The following is a 22,276-nucleotide window of genomic DNA, read 5'->3' on the forward strand; positions in this document are numbered from 1 at the left end:
CCATAGCTTTCCCTCCCTCTGTTTTTCTCCTTGTGGGTCTCACTGTAGGTCCGTCTGTGTCTGGATAGTCCTAGGCTCTGGCTCAGGGTTGTTTGTGTCTGTTCTGTGGATTGCCTCTCTTGTCAGTCATCAGATCCCAACACCCTCCGGATCACAAGTCCCTTGTCCTAAGCCTGGGCTGCGGAGGAGGGAGCCACTGGGGAAAGGGGGAGGCGGGGCTCCGCCCCGGGCATGGCCAGGCTCACTATATAAGGACAAGCCACTTGCCATAGTGTGTTGTGCCTCCTCCACTGCAGAACTCCCTTGTTTTTGCTCACCAGCCCGCCTGCCTAGCCTGGTCCAGTTGCTGCCAACAGCAGGTACCCCGGTTCCTGCCCTACCCCATGGGAGCCAGGGAGTGGGGATGAGTGGGGACATGGGTTGGGCACCCTGAGAGCTTGTAGAGCTTAACACTAATCGAACACATTCATGGGAACCCTGGTCACCCCACCACCACCACTGCAGGGTTTGAGCCAACACCCCAGTTCCCAGCATTGCTGGTGTAACCAGGGGTAGAGATGGCTCTTGGGAATCCATGGAACAGAAATTGGTCTTTTTCCTTGAGGGTGGGGGTGGGGCAGGGATAAGACATAGGGTGTATGGGCTCCTTGAAGTCTTAAGGGCTGAAAGGTCAGACAGGAACCAGGTTGCTCTGATCCCTGTTTTCTCTCTCTGTCCCATAGTCTCTCTGCCTCTCTACCTCCAAGATGGTGAGTCTCCTGTGGTCCCTTCCCACAAAGGTCCAAGTCCCTGGATAGAGGGAGGGCAGGGGCTGGCACCCAGAAACCTAGCCCTGAGGACTGTCAACTTACACCCCATAACCAGCTCCACCACTTGACCCCTACCCAGTGTACCAGGCACTCACCTGTGCCACATTATCCCCAGGAAGTAGGTGCTGTCAGCCCAATAACAGTTCCTCATTCCAATACCGCCTATAAATACCACCTAGCTGCCCAGCACTGGTCTGAGTTTGAGGACACACAGATGAGCTATGAGTCCGTCACTGACATCAGTGTACTTTCCTAGGAAAGGATACAAAGAATTCAGTCCTGGTGTCCTGAGATGCAAATGAATGGCTGAGGTCCAGACCTTGGATGTCTGGGCCATAGCTTATAGTTTCTGAGCCAACAGATGATTCCCCCAGGCAAGACAGAACCCATGGGATGTGAATAAGACAGACACCAAGTAGCCACCAAGCCAGAGAGAGCTAACAACCTGTTCCAAATGGGTGGCTCAGCCTATCTCCTGAAAGACAGGCCCAGGTGCCAGACTTGTATAGGCCAACACATGGCAAGGAGTAATGTCCCCATTTCTATCATCCTAAGGTTCCCAGACTCAGAGAGGGGACTGGGGGGTCCTCTTCCTGCAGACTTCCTGCAAAGGAAATAGTGCCAGAACTCCATATACTTGTAGACATGTTAAACCGGGTGTGGTGACACATGCTTTTAATCCTGGCATTCAGAAGTCTGAAGCAAAAGGATTGCCAGTTCAAGGCCACCCTGAGCCACATAGCAAACCCATCAACCAACCAACCAACTGGACAAACTAATTAGCTTAGAGAATGCTTGCCTGGCGCACAGTGGACCCCGGGTTCAACCCCCAGCTCCCTATGAAATCAGAGGTAGTGGTGCACACCTGTAATCTCACTGCTTGGGAGGCAGAGGGCCTTGAGTGTGAGGTCAACCTGACTCAAGAAAAGGAAAAGAAAAATGAAGAAGAAAAAGGAACAAAAGGAGGGGCTGAGGTTACAAGGTAGTTGGTAAAGTGTCGGCTTAGCCTACAGGAGGCTGAGTTCCATCCCCAGCATCATGTAAACCTGCTGTGGTGGAACATGCGGATTATCCCAGCACTCAGGAGGCAGAGATATGTGGATCAGAAGTTCAAGGTCATTCTCCACTATTCTCAAGTTTGAGGCTAGCCTCAACTACATAAAACCCTGTCTCAAAACAAAACAAAACAAAACACCAATAATAAAAAGGATGCCAGTCCTCAAGGTGTTACATCAGGGTGATGAGGAGGAAATAAATTCTCCTACTAAGTAACAGCAAACTCCATGATGGTAGATGAGTCACCGAGTCCCAGAGAGAACAGGGCTAGACAATGGTTGAAGTATTTCAGTTAGGAAACATCTGTGGACCAGTTACTGTGTGTCAGCACTGTGTGAAGCTGGGATTCCAGTAACAAAACCCAGGCTCCTGTGATCCCAGCTAGGACAGACCCTAGGTGTGATGGGGATCAGCAGTCCAATGCAGGGAGTATGTCCCTTCCCATTTGCTGGCCCAAGACACTACATTTATCAGTGTACGGTACCTAGCCACAGTTCCCACTTGGCAAACCTTCCCTCCCCCAACTCCTTCCTCTTCTGGCCCTTTGAACTTGACCCAGATGGGAAGACTGGGAGGCTGGCTTATACCATTGAGTGATTTAAGATACTCCTTTGCCAATCCTGCCCAAGACGTAGTGTTTCTGCTCTCTGCTCAGCTCTGCCTGGATCCACTGGGTACGGAGTGGGACTCCAAGGACCTGGATGGAAAGGAAGAACCATGGAAAGGCGGTGCTGGCCTGCCACCCACAGGCTGCTTCCCTGGGCCCTGGCGCCAGGATATCAGCCTGGATTGCAAGGGCTCCCCAGAAGAGGCTGAGGCTCGGGCCTGGACTGTGTACTACTACGGTCTCCTTCAGAGCTGTCTGCAGCAAGCTGGCCTTCCTGAGACCCAGGATCGCAGCCAGGCACCTCGTACAGGTGCCTCAGGGCTCCGAAAAACAGGCCTCCCAGAGACAGGGGAGGGACCTTCAGTTCAGTTGCTTCCCCTTGTCTGTCCAGGCTGGCTCCTCCCCCAGGCTCTGGTTCCATCTAAAGGCAAAACCAGAGGGCCTAGGGCAGGCAGGTCTTATCTCCAAGGACATCAGGTCAGGGCTCCCCACCATGTCCCACCCTACCCATCCTGCTCCCTGGAAATCCCCGATATCATTGCATATTCTGTGGAGCTGAAACTTCTAGAGCGATGTCTTAGGAGATGCTATGGATGCAGCTGAGCAGTTGCGATCCCAAGATGCCTCCTTGTTTCATAGATCAGGTGGGTCATGAATAATTTTGTGTGGACCAAATGATCTTCAGTTAGAATACATGAGAATCACAGACTTGTTCCCATCACACAGAATGGAAAACTGAGGCTTAGAGAAACAGTGGCCTTTCTGAGGTCATGAGCAAAATCCAAACTCAGGTTAGCTTCATCCTCCAGTGCCTTCTGGATCAGATGCAAATTAAACAGAGCCAGTCTCAAGGCAGGGATGTCGGGCAGCTCCCCTTTCATACTCCACTCCCTCTGTCTTCTTCTCATTTAACCCCTAAGAAGAACCTGGGAGGCCTAAGGGTGAGGGTGGGAATGTGGAGGTAGGGGAAAGTGGGCAGAAGGGCAGCAAGACGAGGACCCTTGGTGAACGGGGCAATGTTCTCTTCCCCCAGGCTGCCCTGGGGCAGAGGTGACCTTGTGCATTCTGGGTTCTCCCAGCACCTTCCTATCTCTATTGCTGGAGGGTGGGATCCAGAGTCCTGGTGAGTGTGTGCCCTAGTTCCCCACCCTCTCCTACAGAAAGGGCAGCCCTGCCCTAGCCCAGCTGCATCCCAAAATACCCACCAACCTTGGCAACTGCCTGCATTCCAAAGGACTAGCTGCCATGCTGAGTAGGGGGTGGGTTCTGGGAGTCACTGGCCCCCCCAGGACACAGAAGCCGGGGCTGGGGGTGGAGGGTGGCACCACTAAGCATTCCCTGGCCAGTCACCTTCCTCCCTTTGCCCACAGGAAACATGCTACTTTGCCTGTCCCCTGCCTGGCTGATGAAGGTGGCAACTCCAGGCCAAGAGGGTGAGGCAGCCCTGCTGGTCTCCAAGGCTGTGAGCTTCTATCCAGGGGGCCTGACATTCCTGGATGACTTTGTTCCCCCTCGGCATGCTACTTACTTCCTGGCAGGCCTGGGGCCAGAATCTGGCCATGGCAAGGAGGCAGCAGAGCTGGCTCGGAATCTCACTTGCCCCACAGGAACCTCATCGGAGCTGGCACGGCTGCTGGAGAACCGGCTGCTGATGAGGTGGTTGCTGTCCCAGCAGAGTGGTGTGGCCGTGCCAGCTACCCTGGCTTTCACTTATAGGCCTCCAGGGCTGCTTCGGGGAGGGGATGCCAGCCCTGGACTCCGGCTGGTGGAACTCAGTGGGAAGGAGGGCCAGGAAACACTGGTGAAAGAGGAAGTAGAGGCCTTTGTGCACTCCGAGGCCTTGGGTGATGCTTCACAGGTAACAACAGGCCCCTCTCTGCACTGAGGTCTGTGTGGGCCCCCACAGGAGGGAACCCAGGTTGTCATTACCAAGTCCTGCTGGGAAATCATCCCAAACTCTTAGCTCTGCCACTGTCCCATTCCACCATATCAGTGCCCTGTGCCTTCCTCAGTTTACTTACTGGCACCTGTGGCGTGAGCATCCTGCCTTCCAGGCACATGACGTAGTGGTGGTGAGGAAGGTCTTTTCCCTTTTCTTCTGTAGGTGGCTGTGAGGCTCAGTGGCTGTCGCGGGCGTGGACAGCAGGCATTGCCTCTGCACCTGCGGGTAGAGCCATCCACAGTGGTGAATACGGTGCTGGGATTGCTGGAGAAGCTGGAGGAGGAGGAGAGTGTCCTTGTGGAGGCCATGTGCCCACCTGTCCGGCTGCCCTTACCAGGTTCTCGCCTGAGCCAGCCAGAAACTGGGAGCAGAGACTGACCTCTAGACCGCTTCTGGGCTTAGACTTCTCATATTCCTCCAGGCGGTCCTGCACCTGGCCCTGAGCTGGCTGTGCGTGTCTGTGCAGTGGTGTGTCGGATTCAGGGTGATAGGCCCCTACTGAGTAAGGTGAGAATGGCTCAGGTCTAGGACACAGTCCTGTCCACCGCAGCTCTGCCTAGCCCCACTGATCTGCTGAGGGTCTGCCTGGTGTAGAGAGGAAATGATTTGGTGTGTGTGGGTTCTGGTTGCTTCCAGGGGGACTCCTAGGGTTGATACGTTTTTTTCTTCCTCTTCAACCTTCCTTAACCCTTGTGTATCAGGAGCCCGAGCTCTTGTGCTTAACCCTTGTTCCTTGTCCTGGGGGCCTGATTCCTTTTCCAGAATGCTTCTCCTTACAGAAGAAACTAACTCAGGGTCAGTCCCATAAGAAGGTGCCAAGCTGATGAACCCAGGAAGGCTTGGGGGACCTCCTGGGTACTCAGCAGAGCTCTAGGGGAGATGATGAGGGTTTTTCAAGAGACATGCTAAGGCTAGGAAAACCCAGGATAGCTATAGCAGGTTGGAGCAAACATGCCACGACTCTTCGAGCTGGGCCTGGAAGCCAGGGTAACCCCAAGGGATCTGGGCACCAGATGGCCAGTGATGTTGAGAGAGATTTGTAAAGTTTAGGTCTTGATGAAGAAAGGGTTCTTGAAGTGCAGGGAAGGTGGGGCCTGGATCTTGGCGTAGGGAAGATGCACAGGTGTCTAAGGGGTACTTAGAAGGGTGAGCTTTGGAGGGCTTCTCCCAGGCCAGCCCCTTCTGAGCTGCACTGTGGTCAGGTGGTGTGTGGCGTGGGCCGTGGGGATCGACCCGTGCGGCACCACTATACCCTGCCGAGGACACTGGGGGTGGCGCTGGCTCAGTGTGGCCTGGAAGAGGAGGCGCAGGTGGCGCTTCTGGAGCAGGGCATCAAAGAAGCAGCCGAAGGCGCATTGGCCGCTGTGCTGGCCCTGGAGGCTGGACTGAGTGTGGAGCAGCGTGGTGGACGCCAAGTGCACACCGACTTCCTCGGTGAGGACGGGAGGCGCGGCTCGGCCTGGGCGGTTTGGGGACCGGGGTTGTGGGAAGCTCATTCCGCGCATTCTCGCCCGGCCCAGGCGTGGACTTCGTTCTCACGGTGATCGGACGCACGCTGACGCCCGTGGTCCTTAAGCTGAACAGTGGCCTGTGCCTAGAGGCCTGCGGCGCGCTCGAGGGGCTGTGGGCCGTGCCACGCCTGAGACGCTCAGCTGAGGAGGCAGCGGCAGCGCCGCTGGTGGAGACCATGCTGCGGCGCTCAGGGCGCCACCTCATGGACGGCAAGCAACTGCTGGTGATCGGCGCCGGCGGCGTCAGCAAGAAGTTCGTGTGGGAGGCGGCGCGGGACTACGGACTGACGGTGGGCGGGGCGCGGCCCAGATCGTGTTCTGATTGGTGGGAGCGGGCTGCGAATGGGCGGGACCAGTTCTTCAGACCAGAGTGGCCGCGTCCCGGGGGCGGGTCTTTCTGGCGAGGGGCGGGCCCTGCTGCTGTGAGAGGCGCCCCTCAGAAAAAACAAAGGAAAAGAAGAGGTGGAATAAATAGGTTGAGGAAGAGGTGGAATAAATAGGTTGGAATGAGCAGGGGACTGGCGGTATTTTAGGTTAACAGAGGAGCTTACTTATTTATTTTATTTTATTTATTTTTTGGGTGGGTGGGTGGTGTTCGAGACAGGGTTTCTCTGTGTAGCCCTGGCTGTCCTGGAACTCACTCTGTAGACCAGGCTGGCCCTTAAACTCAGAAATCCACCTGCCTCTGCCTCCCAAGTGTTGGGATTAAAGGTGTGTGCCACCACTACCCGGCTTGTTTTATTTATTTTTGAGAAAGAGTCTCACTACTTAGTCCTGACTGGAATTTGCAGTGTAAATCAGGCTACCCTCAAACTCCCAGAGTCTTCCTGCCTCTTCCATCCTAATCTAGAATTAAAGCTTGTAACACCACGCTCAGATTTTTTTTCTTGCTGTTTTAGGGATTGAATTGGGGCCTTGCATATACTATGGGAACAAGCTCTCTATGCCTGAATTAGAGCCCTGGATTTCATTATTTTTATTTATTTATTTTTAATTGTATGTGTTTGGGTATTTTGCCTGCAAGTATGTCTGTGCACCATGCACGTGCTTGGTGTCCACAGATGCCAGAAGAGGGCATCGATGCCCATGGACCAGAATTATAGGCTGTTGTGAGTTGTCATTTTGTTGCTGAGAATCAAACCTGGTCCTGTGGGAGAGCAGCCAGGGCTCTTCACTGCTGAGCCATCTCTCCAACCCCTATTTATTTCACTTTTGACCTGTTATGTGTTTGGGTCTGAAGTATGTATATGTACAGGTGTGTGCAGGTGTCAGTGGAGTCAGTCCAGAAGAGGATGTCATCAGATCCAGAGTCACCTGACCTGGGTGCAAAGCACTCTGGTCCTCTGCAAGCGCAGCAAGTGCTCTTAATGCCTGAGCCATCCCTCCAGCCCTCAGGGTTGGGGAGCTTTGAAATACGTTCTTATATAACCTATGATGGCTTCAAACTCCGCCTACCTCCACCTCCAGATTCCGAGATTTTAGGAGTGACTTTTGTTGTTGTTGTTGTTGTTGTTGTTGAGACAGGGTTTCTCTGTGTAGCCCTGACTGTCCTGGAGCTCACTTTGTAGACCAGGCTGGTTTGGAACTCAGTAGGAATGTTATTTTATATTTATATTTTTGTTTATTTTAGTAGTTATTTATTTATGCCAGACATGGTCTTCCTCTGTGGCTCGGGCTGACCTGAAACTGAGCAGGGAAGTCAGGCTGGCCTTGAGTTCGCTGAGCTCCATAGTCCTCTGCCTCCCAAGTGTGGGATCACCCTCTTGAGCTTCCCCTCCACATTTTTTCCCCAGACACATTTTTCACTATGCAGCCCAGACTTGACCTTCATAACACAGTCCTTCTACCTCAGCCTCCCAGATGATGGAATTACAAGTATGTACCGCCAAACCCTGTAACTACTAGGTCTTGAACATCTGGTTAAGGAAGAAGTTTAGCTCTGTCTTGGGGGAAACTTTGAAGCTGAATTCCTGCAGCTTGGCACATAGGCTTCTCCAGGAACACAATAAAGTGCTCTATGAACACTTTATTGATGTCAAGTTATGTTTATAAGTTTATTGGTTTTTTTTCATTTTTTGTTTTTGTTTTTTTTCAAGACAGGATTTCTCTGTGTAGCCCTGGCTGTTCTGGAACTCACTCTGTAGACCAGGCTGGCCTTAAACTCAGAAATCCACCTGCCTCTGCCTCGAAAGTGCTAGGATTAAAGGCATGTGCCACCACTGCCAGGCAAGTTTATTGTTTGAAGAAGGCAGGGACTCACATTGTAGGATCTGGAGTTAGCCAGGCAGCAGACATTATCATTCCTGTTGAAACAGATAAGAAAGCTGAGTCTTGTGCCGGGTGGTGGTGGCGCACGCCTTTAATCCCAGCACTCGGGAGGTAGAGGCAGGTGGATTTCTGAGTTCGAGGCCAGCCTGGTCTACAGAGTGAGTTCCAGGACAGCCAGGGCTATACAGAGAAATCCTGTCTCGAAAAACCAAAAAAAAAAAAAAAAAAAGAAAAGAAAGAAAGCTGAGTCTTTCTCAGGCTGGCTCTAGTCCACCACAGTGGCCTCTTTGCCCGTTTTCCACCATGCACAATCCTTGGGGAATTCTCAACAGCCTTGGCATCCCAGTTCCTACCTGATAGTGTGTGTGCCAGTTGCAGGACTGACAGATTCCTGGCTACTTTACACACAGCCACTTCTGCTCCCTCATCAGTGGCTGCTTGTGCCTTGAGTAGCAGCTGCCTTGTGTCTCTGCTCACCAAGCAGAACACCAGCTTTGGGGAGCTAGGACGCCTCCTGCACATCACATTACAGTGTTAGAACATGTTGAAGGGATGACAAGCAAGCCACCTGCCTCCAGCCCCCAGCCCTGATGGCTGGCCTCCAAGCCCTACAGGAAAGCTGCCTGTGAGCACGCTCTAATGAGCCCTCTGGTGTGCTCTTCTTGCACCCTGCTCCTCTCACTCGGCCCACCCTTTCCTCCGGAAGCTTTTTTTCTTCTGATTTTCCTCCCATCCAGGCTGAAGTAGGTGTCTCACCTCTCTACATTTATTCAAGTCGTCAATAAACATATATTGAGCACCTGGTGTCTATCCTGTAGAAAACCATCCTGTACCATCCATGACCCAACACACCTGCTCACATGAATGTCCCTCCGGTTTGTTTCAGCTGCACCTGGTGGAATCCGACCCCAACCACTTTGCATCCCAACTGGTACAGACCTTTATCCACTTTGATGTGACTGAGCACCGGAGGGATGAGGAGAATGCGCGGCTGCTGGCTGAGCTGGTACGAACCCGGAACCTGAAGCTAGATGGCTGTTTCTCCTTCTGGGACGACTGCTTGGTGCTTACTGCTCTCCTCTGCCGTGAGCTGGGTCTGCCCTGCAGCCCCCCAGCTGCCATGTGCTTGGCAAAGCAGAAGAGCCGCACCCAGCTACATCTGTTGAGGTGCCAGGGCCCACCCTGGCCTTCGACCTCTCTCCATGCCGTGGCCTGTTGCCCATTGGAGAGTGAGGCTGATGTGGAGAGAGCCATTTACCAGGTACCCCTGCCAGGTGTGATGAAACTGGAATTTGGGTCAGGAGCAGTAGGCGTGCAGCTGGTGAAGGATGGGCCACAGTGCCATGAGCACTTTTCCCGGATCCTCCATGATCTGCAGGGTGAGGCTGACCACCCCGGCATCGGGCTGGGCTGGGGCAATGCTATGCTGCTGATGGAGTTTGTTGAGGGCACAGAGCATGATGTGGACCTGGTGGTGTTCGGTGGACGGCTGCTGGCTGCTTTTGTCTCCGATAATGGCCCCACAAGGCTGCCTGGCTTCACAGAGACTGCAGCCTGCATGCCAACTGGGCTAGCACCAGAGCAGGAGGCCCAGATGGTGCAGGCAGCTTTTCGCTGCTGCCTGGGCTGTGGGCTGCTAGATGGGGTTTTCAATGTGGAGCTCAAGATGACTGGGGCTGGGCCGAGGCTCATCGAGATTAACCCTCGAATGGGAGGCTTCTACCTTCGAGACTGGATCCTGGAGCTCTATGGTGTGGATTTGCTTCTGGCTTCTACAATGGTGGCCTGTGGCCTGCAGCCTGCCTTGCCTGCTCACCCTCGTGCCCGTGGCTACCTAGTGGGCATCATGTGCCTGGTGTCCCAGCACCTACAGCTGCTGAGTTCCCCGGGCAGTCGAGAGACTCTGCAAGCCCTCCATGACCAGGGGCAATTACGACTCAACCTGCTGGAGGAGGCCCTGATACCTGGCCAGTATGAAGAGCCCTACTGCAATGTGGCGTGTGCTGGGCCCAGCCCTGCTGAGGCCCGTCACCGCCTGCTAGGCATCTGTCAGGGCTTGGGCATTGACAGGCCCAACTACCCTGTTGCCCATTTCCTGTCTCATTTCAAATAGCACCGGGGTCAAGGAGCAGCAGGGATGCAGTGCCAGGAGGAGGGGCTGTGGGGCTCTATTTCCCTGTCCCTCTCTCTGTCACTTTGCCCCAATCCTGGGTCAGCACGCTACCACATCTCAGGTCTGTTCCAGAACAGTAGAGCCATTGTGACACCAAAGTCTTCTGGATTCAAGGACCATAAAACAAGTATCTAGAATTTGCTGGGTCCTCTTGCCTTCCAGAAAGCCTCCATCTAGCCCCAGGTATCCCCAGGACTGTAGCCTTTAAAGAACTAACAAACAGCAGCTTCTTCACCCGCACATCAGTGCCCAGCCCAGATGGGGGCGGGTGAAACCCAAGCTCCTCCTTCCTTACCCCTCCACCGTCTAGGTCCAGCTCTTCCTGTCACCTACACAAGGAGAGACCCCCCACCAGCCCCTAGCCTTGGACAAAGGCCATGAAATGGGAGATTAGCACACCAGCCTTTATGCAAAACCCAGGACAGTTGTAGAGCCTGCTGAAAATGTCTGGCCGTGCTTCACTGTGTCTTTGGCCTGAGCAGTAGAAGCAAATGTCTGTGCTCAGCACTAGGAGTAAACATTTCCCTTCATGCTTTCAGGCAGATCCTAGTGCCCCTATGTTATAGATGAGGAAGCAGGCTCAGAGAGAGAGAAAAAAATGACTGCCTTCATGTTCCTATGACAGTGGATGTGGACAGAATGCCAAGGCCAACCTTCTCTGTTTACTGTTTTACACGCTCAGTTAGCCTCCAGGTCCTCTCTCCTTTCTATCTTCATTTATAGGCAGCACTCAGACTCCTAAACACCTGCCTCCCATACACCACACACGATCTCTACCAGCTTTGTTGCTTTGGCCTCTGGCATTCCTAAGGAGCTTGGCCCTGGGACTTCGGTGTATACCTTTCCGCATTCTAGGGAGCTAGCTACTCTGAAAACACCTGTCTTTGCCCGGGAGCCGAGGACAGCTCCTGAAACCTGCCTACCCAAATAAAGACTTGTTAACTAGTGAAGTATCCGGAGTCCAGTTTGTTTTAGCTAGTGCTCCCCTCCCAGGTTCAGTAGGTGGGGAGCTGGGAAGTGGGAGGGAGAGGTAAAAGCACCCCATTGGCTGGGCCCCAGGGTTGACCTTTGTTACGGGCTTACCTTATATCTACTTGTATGTTTAAGATTTTTTTTTCTTGAATTATAATCGCAGGTCATATTCAGGCAGTAATCCCTCTGCAGACCTGAATACCCCTAAATTCTGTTCATCTGAGTTCATATCCTGTACCTCAGTGGGCATCCCCTGTGCAATGGAAAGGCTCTCCAGACAGATTCCAATAGAAATGGCTCTCCAGACAGACTCCAATAGAAATGGACAGGCTTGCCGGGAGTGGTGGCGCACGCCTTTAATCCCAGCACTTGGGAGGCAGAGGCAGGCAGATTTCTGAGTTCGAGGCCAGCCTGGTCTACAGAGTGAGTTCCAGGACAGCCAGGGCTATACAGAGAAACCCTGTCTCGAAAAACCAAAAAAAAAAAAAAAAAAAAAAAAAAAAAGAAATGGACAGGCTTAGTTTGGGACTGAACCCCAGCAGTCACTTGCCATTTGTGTGGCAAGTGATTTTACCCCCTGAACCATCTCGTCAGTTCTCCATCCTTTCAACCATATTCTTTTTTTTTTCATAGGTATATAAACTATTTATTAATAGCAAAGGTCCAGAGACTCATTTCTTCTTGGATACACCCACAGTACGGCCCCTGCGGCCAGTGGTCTTAGTGTGCTGACCATGGACATGAAGGCCCCAAAAGTGGCGCAGCCCTCTATGGGCTCGAATTTTCTTCAGCCACTCCAGGTCCTCACGCAGCTTGTTGTCTAGACCGTTGGCCAGAACCTGGCTGTACTTCCCATCCTTCACATCCTTCTGTCTGTTCAGGAACCAGTCTGGAATGTTGTACTGTCCTGGGTTCTGCATGATGGTGATCACACGCTCCACCTCATCCTCCGTGAGTTCTCCAGCCCTCTTGGTGAGGTCGATGTCTGCTTTCCTCAACATCACATGAACATATCTCCGCCCCACGCCATTAATGGCAGTTATGGCGAAGGCTATTTTCTGCCGCCATCGATGCTGGTGTTGAGTACTCGCAAAATGTGCTGGAACTTAAGGGATCACTAGAGACATGGCGGCGGCACAGACGGCAGCGTGTAGGCCTCCTGTGGAAGCCAACCATATTCTATTAAAATATCTATTCTGAACTAGGCAGCTCAAATACTCGGTATGCTTACATTAGCAAAAGTCCATATTTAGGTGTGTTGAGCCCTTCAGAACGGGAGCCTTGAAACAAAGCCCAGGCAGTCGCCCAGAAAATGTCAGACCTGCAGGGTCTATGAGCTTCAGGGAGGTTGTATGGAGTGTCCCTAATACAGCCTACTGTCCCCTAATACAACCGAACAGACACAACTTTTCTTTCTGGGCAGCTCACAGCACTAAGAAGGGCTGAGGAGTTGCCATTTAAACTCAAACGTTCATGCATCTGTAATTCTGCCCATTAAATCTTGAACTTGCTCCAGAGTCAAAATGGGAGCCTCTGTGCGCGCGGCTCGGGGCGAGAGCTGGCCCAGGAGAAACCGACAAGGAAGATGGTTTAGTAAAGCCTATTCTATTCAAAAGGCTTGCAGGATGGGAGGTCCAGATCTCTGGAACTACGACTCCCGAGAGGCTTTCCGACAGGCGCCATCTTTTCTTCCCACTCGACTTGAGAGTGGGTGAAGTTATTGCGTCAACAGAGCGAGCGGCTGCTGTCGCGGAGAAATGACGTAGGCCCAACCCGGTGCTGTCAGTCAGAGTTCTGCCTGGTCCGGGCCAAGGGTCCCGCGGGACCGGCGGGGCCATGGCGGCCGTGTTTGATTTAGACTTGGAGACCGAGGAAGGGAGCGAAGGCGAGGGCGAACCTGAGTTCAGCCCGGCGGTGAGTGTTTCCCTCCGGGCGCGACTGGACCCGGGAGCCCGGCTGGTTAACCAAAACCCTGGCGCTCCCAACTCTGAGTGGTTTGTGACCCCTACAAACCCAGATCCAGCCCCAACCCCAGCCCCAACCCCAGCCCCAGTCCCAGCCCCTGGACCCAATCTTTCCTTTTCTATCCTTGGTCTCCCTTCCCAACCTTTCCCCATCCCTGCTGCTGTCTTCTATCCTTGGTCCTCTTCCCTGGGCCAAGCAGTTGAGCCTAGGTTGGGAGGAGGTATTCTGGCACCTCCCATGGTTCTTATCACTTGGTTTCTCACAGGACGTGTGTCCCCTTGGCGAGTTAAGGGCTGCTGGCCTGGAGTGAGTGAGGGTCTTGCTTGGGGGGTGTGGGGGTATGGAGTAGGGGTCGGGACTTGGAGTACACTAAAGCCTTTCCCTCATTAACTTATTCTGTCTTTAGGACAGTGGGACACTATGAAGAAGTAGAGCTGACAGAGAGCAGCGTGAACCTGGGTCCTGAGCGCATCGGGCCCCACTGCTTTGAGCTACTGAGTGTACTGGGCAAGGGGGGCTATGGCAAGGTACTAACATCCCTCGCTTCCTGGCGACCTCAGCTCTAGCCTGAGACAGCATACTATCCTTCACACTCAATAGGCTTGTAAATGTACTGAGTCTCTGATGGAACTCAGAGCTGGAGGCCTGGGGAAGGAAGGGCAGATCCTTTCAAAATCTGATGGAGATCTTTACTGTTCCACCCTTAAGCTGAGCTTAGACCTTTTGGTCCCTTTAGGGTGGGGCAACCTTGAAGGTGGGGTGTGGTCAGGGAAGTTAATCCTGTCTCCCCTGCCCTACAGGTGTTCCAGGTGAGAAAAGTGCAAGGCACCAACTTGGGAAAAATATATGCCATGAAGGTCTTGAGGAAGGTGAGTCACTCGCTTAGCCAGCAGAGACAGAGTAGCTGCCATCCCCAGCAGCCTGTGCCAGCTATCGGGAAGACAGTCGGAGACATGATAAAGACAGTCCTTATCTTGACACTTGCTGACTTAGCATCAATTGTCATACTTACGATTTTGGAGTAATTCTTGGATGGAAGCAGCTGGCCTGCTAGGGCACATAGGGCAAGCTTTGATTGTCCGGACTCGTGAGGACAGGCAGTACTGTTGGCATTCTGTGAATAGCAGCCCAGGATGCAGCTCAGCAGGAACCCACAACAAAGACTTGTCTGGCTCAGTTTGTCAGCAGTGTCAAGTGGAGCTGAACTTGGTAGGATACATGTGTAGTCTCAGGACTTGAAGGGGTAAAGCAGGGGATCTGAGTGGTGGTAGGCCAGCACACCATGGGCTACATAATGATACCTTGTCTCAAAGAACACAAGAAAGTATCAAGGGTGAGAAACTGAGAGGATAAACCAGTTCCAGAAAAGTTTACTGTTTTTAAGTCACTTCCTCTCATGAGACAAGGTCTCACTCAACCTGAAGCTAGGCTGGAGCAAGCCCCAGGGGTGCTTCTGTGCCCCCCTCCCACAGGGCACAGGCACACACAGCCATCCTTGGCTTTTTATATTGCTACTGAAGATTTGAACTCAGATCTTTATGCTTTCATAGTACACACTTTTAACCTCTGAGTCCACGGCCCAGTCTTCCCATTGTCTTTGTCATGATCAGATCTTGTGGAGGGCAGACTGGAGAAGCTTCTAGAAAGGGGGCTCTTTGTGATACTGTTCCACCCTTGGTATCCCGACTCTATGGGTTGGCTACTGTCAGGATGACTATGATATCATTGCACAGACCTAGCGTCTAGACACTTGCATACCCAAGTTGTGTTTCAATGTTTATTTGAAACAAGAGACATGAGTTCTCTTGTACTGGAACACTGGCTCCTCCTTGGTATAGTTGACTATTGAGGTTGCGCATTCTATTGAGGTGGCGATCAATCAGCAGAGCAGAAAGGCAAAAGCACTCTGGGTGCCTCCCCTTCTAACAGACTCCTGCATCTCTAGGCCAAGATTGTATGCAGTGCCAAGGACACAGCCCATACCCGGGCTGAGAGGAACATTCTAGAATCTGTGAAGCATCCCTTCATTGTAGAACTGGCCTATGCTTTCCAGACAGGTGGCAAACTCTACCTCATCCTGGAGTGCCTCAGTGGTAGGTCTGTGGGCTAAGCCGAGTAGTGTGTGGCAGGGAGCCAGCCCAGGAACACTGGGTGGGGACTAAGGGTCTCTTGAGAGGTATGATCATGGAGGATGGCTGGGAGGCTCACATACCATGCCTGGTCGTGTGTCCATCTGTCTGTCTCTCTATCTGTTCATTCATTCAGCAAACATCCATCCAGTGCCTAGTGTTTGTGGGGTGGGTGGGGCTGGTGGGAGTTTATATAGATGTCTCCCCAGTACCATCTGAACCCTACAGCGACTTCCTGCATGCTTGGCGTCCCTTCCCACTCTATCCAGACAGAGAGCCACATGTCCAGAGAGAATTCCATCCACTTTTTCCTGCCTGTCCTCTGTGTGCCAGGCACCCAGTCAGGTCTCACCTAGCTGCATCCTTCTTCTTAGAAGTCTCATGAGTGGTTACTGTTTCTATAGGGTTTAATTTTTTTGTTTTGTTTTGCGGGGAGGGTTCAAGACAGGGTTTCTCTGTGTAGCCCTGGTTGTCCTGGAACGCACTCTGTAGACCAAGCTGGCCTCGAACTCAGAAATCTGACTGCCTCTGCTTTCCAAGTTCTGGGATTAAAGGCACGCACCACCACTGCCCGGGGTTTTGTTTTTTTTTTTTTTTTGTTTTGTTTATTTTTTTTTTTTTTGGTTTTTCGAGGCAGGGTTTCTTTGTGTAGCCTTGGCTGTCCTGGAACTCACTCTGTAGACCAGGCTGGCCTCAAACTCAGAAATCCGCCTGCCTCTGCCTCCCGAGTGCTGGGATTAAAGGCGTGCGCCACCATGCCCGGCTTTTTTTTTTTTTTTTTTTTTTAAAGATTTATTTATTATATGTAAGTACACTGTAGCTGTCTTCAGACACTCCAGAAGAGGGCGCCAGATCTCGTTACGGATGGTTGTGAGCCACCATGTGGTTGCTGGGAGTTGAACTCTGGACCTTCGGAAGAGCAGTCGGGTGCTCTTACCCACTGAGCCATCTCACCAGCCCTGTTTATTTTTTGAGACTAAGTCTGCTTATGTAGTCCTGGCCTGCCTGGAACTTACGATATAGACCATGCTGGCCTTGAACTCAGGAGTTCTGCCTGTCTTTGCAGACTGAGTGCTGGTATTAAAGGAGTGTGCTACACACCTTCTTGTTTTGTCTTTTTGAGGCAGGATCTTACTATATACCATTGGCTGGCCAGGAACTCACTACATAGAACTCAAAAGACATTCCCTGCCCCTGTCTAGGATTAAAATTATGTGCCATCACACCCAGCAGGTCCGTTTTTAAACTTGCTTTGAGGGTCTAGCTTTCCTGGGTTCTTGAATCACCTCCACTAATTGCGGAGGTCATCTTCCTGGAGCATGTGTCTCTAAACACCCAAAGGCCTTGGTCTTTTTGGTCATGCCATTACTCACCAAGAGTGATTGAGAGCCATTCCTTCTCCCTGTCTCCCCAGTACCATCTGAACCCTACAGCGACTTCCTGCATGCTTGGCATCCCTTCCCACTCTATCCAGACAGAGAGCCACACCGTCACTGCCCCTTCCCCATCACTGTGTTGAGATTAGCTTCCTCTGCCCTCTATCATGAGGCTCTGAAGTTCCCAGAGCTATGACCTGAGCCTGGCATCCACAAGCAGTGTCCACATGTCTGTCTTCCCATTAGACTGAGCCTCCTGAGGGCAATGCCTGGGTCTCCTCAACTCTGCCCCAGCTTCACGCAGCACAGGGCCAGGCACCGAGTACGTAGGCGACGGTAGATGTTTGCTGATTGAATTGAGTCCCCACGGCAGCTCTGGGAGGCAGGTAGGGTGGGATCTACAAGTCCCATTTTTCTCTAGAAGAAACTGACGCTCAGACAGCAGCGAGGCTGGGCCCGAGTGCACAGCTCCTGATGTGCTTGTGTCACAGGTGGTGAGCTCTTCACACATCTTGAGCGAGAAGGCATCTTCCTGGAAGACACAGCCTGGTGGGTGTCTGGGGGTGCTGGTCCTTGCCTACACCCCAACCTTTGCCCTGCCTTTACCTTGTCCTGTCTTTGCAGCTTCTACCTGGCAGAGATCACACTAGCCCTGGGCCATCTCCATTCCCATGGCATCATCTACCGAGATCTCAAGCCTGAGAACATCATGCTCAGCAGCCAGGGTGAGCATGCTGCGTGCATGCTGCGTGCATGCATGGGCGTTACACCCCTGGCCTTGCCAGCATCTGCAGGGCAGGGCTGAGGAGCCCACAAGTAGGCCTGGCCATATGTCATCCCATGGCTTCTCTTTCAACATTCTTCCTCAGGCCACATCAAACTGACAGACTTTGGACTCTGCAAGGAGTCCATTCATGAGGGTGCTGTCACTCACACCTTCTGCGGCACCATTGAGTACATGTAAGTAGCACCTGGCTGGCTAGGGTCTGGGAGGATTACCAGAGAGGGCCTTCCCTTAACTGACACTTCCACCTGCCTCCCAGGGCCCCAGAGATTCTAGTGCGCACTGGTCACAACCGGGCAGTGGATTGGTGGAGCCTGGGAGCCCTGATGTACGACATGCTCACTGGATCGGCAAGTCCAGCTTCCTTGGGCGCAGGGTGGGTGTTGGGGAGATCCCTTCTAGGTTGGGGCAGGACTGGGTGGGAGGACCCCTAGGCTGCCCTCACCTTCTGCCTTCTCCAGCCGCCCTTCACTGCAGAGAACCGGAAGAAAACTATGGATAAAATCATTAAAGGGAAGCTGGTGCTGCCCCCCTACCTCACCCCGGATGCCCGGGACCTTGCCAAAAAGGTGGGGCTCCTTCTCATCCAGGGACTTGTTTCTGTCTCTTCCCCTAAACCCTGTCAGCAACTCTGCATGTTTGATTGACTGTCCCTAGGCTCTGGGGAAGGCCATGCCTTAACCCCGCCTGCCTGTGCAGTTTGTCTCTGGAAGTGGCAGACACATTGGCTTTGGAATGAGAACCCTGAGTTTAGGCCTGGGCTCTGAGAGCTTGACCGCTGCCCCTGAGCAGGGCTGGATCTGTCTTTATCAGCAGGGTGTTCTTGTGAATTAGCCCTGCTCCATCAGAAAGGCCACAGCCAGCCTCCTAAGGGAGGGGAATGCTACCAAGGTGGCATGAAGAGAGCACTGTTGACCCAACTCTGAAAGGACTGAGGGGTGCATCGGGCAGAGGCCATGTTCTAGATCTTATACCCTATTTCTGCTTGCCTGGTCCCCATTCTGGAGGCTGGGCACACACCATCAACTTCTCTCCACCCTTACCTTACCCTGTCCAGTTTCTGAAGCGGAATCCCATTCAGCGAATTGGGGGTGGCCCGGGAGATGCTGCTGATGTGCAGGTGAGTCTGGCTATGTCACAGTGAGCCGGGGCCAGAGGATGCAGTGGAGATAGCAGGGAGATAGGCAAGGTGAGTAATGGACATATTTCCGGGCGCCCTCTACCCTCAGAGGCACCCCTTTTTCCGCCATATCAATTGGGATGACCTCTTGGCCCGCCGCGTGGACCCTCCCTTCAGGCCGAGTCTGGTGAGTATATGGGGGTCATTTTGGCCACATGGCATGTGGAGGTCTTGTCCTTTGGACTCCTTTAATTCCCCACACGGATTTTCCCACAGCAATCAGAAGAGGATGTGAGCCAGTTTGATGCACGATTCACACGGCAGACGCCTGTAGATAGTCCAGATGACACAGCCCTCAGTGAGAGTGCCAACCAAGCCTTCCTGGTGAGGGCCTGGGGGTTATGGGGACCGAAGGATTGTAGCTAGGGATTGGAGATGCCAGCATCACCTGGCCTGGCCTCTCCCCACAGGGCTTCACATATGTGGCACCTTCTGTCCTGGACAGCATCAAAGAGGGCTTCTCCTTCCAGCCCAAGCTGCGTTCCCCCAGACGCCTTAACAGCAGTCCCCGCACCCCCATCAGGTACCCAGGAACAGGGCAGGCGTGTGCCCGGGGCAGGGTTCTCTAGTATAGACTAGTACCTGTGGGCTACTCAGCCAAGCTTTCCTTTAAAGGCTGGCCTCAGGCCCCTGCTCAGTGTGGGACCCCAGTCCCTGTACATCTGTAACAGAGGCTGCTAAAGTGGTAGTTTGTGGACCTACAACTTGTGTGCCCAAGTAGATAAAGTGCCTCACCTCCCTTCCCTGCTGCCAGTATTACTGACCAGGCCCGGAGGCTCTGACTCAGCCTTGGTTTCTCTTGCAGCCCCCTCAAGTTCTCTCCCTTTGAGGGGTTCCGGCCCAGTCCTGGCCCACCAGAGCCCATGGAGCCATCTCTACCTCCACTCCTACCACCACCATCATCACCACCACCCACAAGCACTGCCCCTCTTCCCATCCGTCCTCCCTCAGGAACCAAGAAGTCCAAGAAGGGACGGGGCCGCTCAGGGCATTAGGAGAATAGAGGAAGAGAGGGCAGCTGTGAGAACCCGGCTCGTTCGGACCTGCGGATAGTCAAGCGATCAGAGTATGTCTTGTGTGTGAGAGTGAGCCTTACAATCATGTCCACTGAAGGCTGCAGGCTGCAGGCTGCAGCCACTGGCAGTGGTTCCTAACCCCCACCCCATTAGAAGGGACTTGGCCTGCCCTTTGGACCTGTGCCCTTGTAGAAGAAGTAAAGGACTGAATCATGCAGAGTGGCTTTTGCCGGACTCCAGGTCCCAAGAGTGGCATGTTTAGGGAGAGGAGGGGATCCTAAAGGACCACGGACCTCAGTGCTTACAAAGTTTTATTTTTAATGTCTGCCCAGTGCCTGTCTGGGATGCACACACACGCTGGGGAACTGATGGGGGTGTCAGTCTAAGAAGCTGATGTGAGGGTGGGGTGACGAAGGTCCAGGGCAGCTTGTGTTTCACCATGACAACATGGGAAGAGTCAGAGGCTGGGGCAGGAACAGGACAAGCTGACTCCTATAGTGCAGTGACCCGGAGGCCCTGGCCCCCTGCTCCTCCAGTGCTGTCATCCCAGGCAGCACTGCCAGAAAAGGCATGCAGGTCACTCAGCAGGGCCTCAGCGCTGCTGCCTGAGCCCACGGGACCCTGAGAGCTCAGGCCCAGGCCCCCGTCACTGTCTGTGTCACATGGATCTCGGGTCTGCTCTGCTTGACACCGCTGCTCCTCTTCCTTGGCGTCAGCTTCCTTGGGGCCGCCATCTATCATAAAATCTTCTACATCCTCTTCATCTTCCCGCGGCCCTGATTCTTCTGGGGATCCCAGTTCAGTGCGGGCGCGAAGCCAGCGGCCTGCAGGGCTGGCCCAGAGCAGGCGGCAGGTGTGGCCCCACAAGGCAGCACTCAGACGAGCTGGGTGGTAGTACCCCCCTGAGGCACGGCTGAGGCGACGCCAAGCCAAGGCTAGGGCAGTGACCAGCAGCAGCAGGAGCAAGAGCAGCAGGACAATGGTGACCACACTGGAGCCCACACCGTCCTCTGGGTCTGCCCCAGAGGCCAGTGCCCCTGGCAGGGCCATCAGCACCCCAAATCTGAGGGTACCAGGCAGAGCCTGTGGGAGACAGTAGGGAAGAGTTGTCACCTGATGAGACCAACTGAATTCTAACAAAGACCTCAGCTGCCTCAAGCAAAATAGGGACAGTCAAGCAGAAAATCACCAGCCCATATTTGGTCAGGCCTTTGCTATTGTGCTCACCTTCAACCCAACCCTGTAACTCACTTCTCACTGCCAGAGACCTGTGCGCTGGCCTTCCCTCTGCTCAGACACTACTTCACAGCCTCATGGTGACATGCTTGCCAAGCCTGGCTAGGCCTGGCTGATGATGAGGTCCTGCCAGACTGGTTTTTTTTTTTAAACTTACTCACTTTATTCTGGTCATTGCCCTCTCCGGGACATCCTCCCACACCTGCAAGACTTCTACAGCTAACTTGTCAGACCTCAGCCCACCCATTCACCAACCTCAGGTCCCTTGATTACTTTTCCCACCAAATCCTAGAGAATAATCTTGATCCATTTGTGTTCCATTTCGCACCAGAATAAGCACCTGGATTTGGGGTGGGGAGCACTTAAAACCATGGACATAGATGCTCAGTGGATATTAGCTGGATGTGTGGCCTGGCCTGCCCTGCAGTAGAGGGAGTTGAAGGGGTCTGAGAGGCTAATGGCAGGTTGCTCTCTGGAGGCCATGATGGATATCTAGACCAGCTCAGAGGTTGACTGGTCCTAGAATGAGGGGTCTTTGAAGCCCCTCCTCGACCATGGGGCTGCCCCAGCTGCAGGGTTTCCGTTGTTCAGCTCCCCACTCTACCCCAAAGGGCCTCAGGCGTGCAGGGCCACCGGCTTGGGGGCAGCATGTGTAGCTATCAGAGGAAGCCTGCGGTTGGAACAAAGCAGGTGGGGGGGGGGGGTGGTAGCAGGGGGTGGGGGGAGGGGTGCTGGGCACAAGGCTCCCCTGTAGCATACCAAGCTCTGGAGAAAGAGTTACACCCAAACTCGCCTCGTGAGGAACCAGGTGGAGGACTATCCCAAGGGTCTTGGAATAGGGCTGTGCCCAGGGTGAGGAGCTAGAGGACCTACCTTTAATCCCTAAGAGCCCAGATCTGAGGTGAGGGCTAACTTCCAACCCATTCTAGTCCTGGGTCTCAGGCTATGGAAGGAGACCCTTCCTTAACTCCTGGAACCTTGATATTCCATCCCCAGCCCACGGGGCCCCAAGAGCCCAGAGAGTCCCACAGCTCACCATTGATCCGATGGCCTTTGCACGGGCACCCACCTCTGACTGTTTAGTGAGAAGTGAGCCCCGCAGCTCTCAGTACAGTAGCTAGTAGGAGTTACACTTCCGTTTCCTGCCCAAAATGCCCCACCCACTCTTTTCTATTACAGGACCCTCACTGGGTCTCAGCCTCTCAGGATTACCCAGACCAGTACTAGACCTTCCCATGCCTCTCTCTAGGTG

General features: G+C 53.4%; 3 protein-coding genes and 1 pseudogene across 6 annotated transcripts; 2 read left to right on the top strand and 2 right to left on the bottom strand.

Moving 5' to 3' along the window:
• Window positions 1-281: 281 nt before the first annotated feature.
• Carns1 (carnosine synthase 1) lies at window positions 282-11,312 on the top strand. Of its 3 annotated transcripts, XM_085833796.1 has the most exons (11): window positions 282-359; window positions 723-749; window positions 2,521-2,782; window positions 3,506-3,595; window positions 3,843-3,905; window positions 4,080-4,330; window positions 4,577-4,751; window positions 4,836-4,921; window positions 5,617-5,848; window positions 5,935-6,215; window positions 9,080-11,312. In XM_085833796.1, the coding sequence occupies exons 2-11, from the start codon at window positions 747-749 to the stop codon at window positions 10,304-10,306; spliced, it is 2,670 nt and encodes an 889-aa protein (XP_085689922.1). In that variant the 5' UTR covers window positions 282-359; window positions 723-746; the 3' UTR covers window positions 10,307-11,312. The 3 variants fall into 3 exon arrangements, with proteins under 3 accessions (XP_085689922.1, XP_021008196.1, XP_029328769.1); XM_021152537.3 differs by having other exon boundaries at window positions 3,843-4,330; XM_029472909.2 differs by lacking the exons at window positions 282-359; window positions 723-749; window positions 2,521-2,782 and adding an exon at window positions 2,791-3,116 and having other exon boundaries at window positions 3,843-4,330.
• Window positions 11,313-12,000: 688 nt separating this feature from the next.
• Window positions 12,001-13,020, bottom strand: LOC110285956 (small ribosomal subunit protein uS13 pseudogene; annotated as a pseudogene).
• Window positions 13,021-13,078: 58 nt separating this feature from the next.
• Window positions 13,079-20,005, top strand: Rps6kb2 (ribosomal protein S6 kinase B2). 2 transcript variants are annotated; one of them, XM_021151561.3, is made up of 15 exons: window positions 13,079-13,252; window positions 13,569-13,609; window positions 13,710-13,830; window positions 14,104-14,172; window positions 15,249-15,396; window positions 17,300-17,357; window positions 17,433-17,533; window positions 17,678-17,768; window positions 17,852-17,942; window positions 18,054-18,161; window positions 18,650-18,712; window positions 18,822-18,899; window positions 18,989-19,096; window positions 19,183-19,295; window positions 19,578-20,005. In XM_021151561.3, the coding sequence occupies exons 1-15, from the start codon at window positions 13,175-13,177 to the stop codon at window positions 19,765-19,767; spliced, it is 1,458 nt and encodes a 485-aa protein (XP_021007220.1). In that variant the 5' UTR covers window positions 13,079-13,174; the 3' UTR covers window positions 19,768-20,005. The 2 variants fall into 2 exon arrangements, with proteins under 2 accessions (XP_021007220.1, XP_085690300.1); XM_085834174.1 differs by lacking the exon at window positions 13,569-13,609.
• Window positions 20,006-20,083: 78 nt separating this feature from the next.
• Ptprcap (protein tyrosine phosphatase receptor type C associated protein) lies at window positions 20,084-22,132 on the bottom strand. The gene is made up of 2 exons (XM_021151562.3): window positions 22,061-22,132; window positions 20,084-20,871 (listed from the first exon to the last, which is right to left on the bottom strand). The coding sequence occupies exons 1-2, from the start codon at window positions 22,061-22,063 to the stop codon at window positions 20,281-20,283; spliced, it is 594 nt and encodes a 197-aa protein (XP_021007221.1). The 5' UTR covers window positions 22,064-22,132; the 3' UTR covers window positions 20,084-20,280.
• Between the last annotated feature and the right edge of the window lie 144 nt (window positions 22,133-22,276).

The sequence above is a fragment of the Mus caroli genome, unplaced genomic scaffold, assembly GCF_978045245.1.
Source record: "Mus caroli unplaced genomic scaffold, Mus_caroli_1 scaffold_20, whole genome shotgun sequence".
In the NCBI taxonomy this organism is placed as follows: domain Eukaryota; kingdom Metazoa; phylum Chordata; class Mammalia; order Rodentia; family Muridae; genus Mus; species Mus caroli.

Bases quoted from the DNA above. Each gene is read 5' to 3' on its own strand.
- Carns1 (XM_021152537.3), top strand. The intron at 4,752-4,835 runs GTTCTCGCCTGA...ATATTCCTCCAG, and splicing joins TGTCCGGCTGCCCTTACCAG to GCGGTCCTGCACCTGGCCCT. The intron at 4,922-5,616 runs GTGAGAATGGCT...CACTGTGGTCAG, and splicing joins ATAGGCCCCTACTGAGTAAG to GTGGTGTGTGGCGTGGGCCG.
- Rps6kb2 (XM_021151561.3), top strand. From the start codon at position 13,175: ATGGCGGCCGTGTTTGATTTAGACTTGGAGACCGAGGAAGGGAGCGAA. The intron at 13,831-14,103 runs GTACTAACATCC...CCTGCCCTACAG, and splicing joins GCAAGGGGGGCTATGGCAAG to GTGTTCCAGGTGAGAAAAGT. The intron at 19,097-19,182 runs GTGAGGGCCTGG...CTCTCCCCACAG, and splicing joins GTGCCAACCAAGCCTTCCTG to GGCTTCACATATGTGGCACC.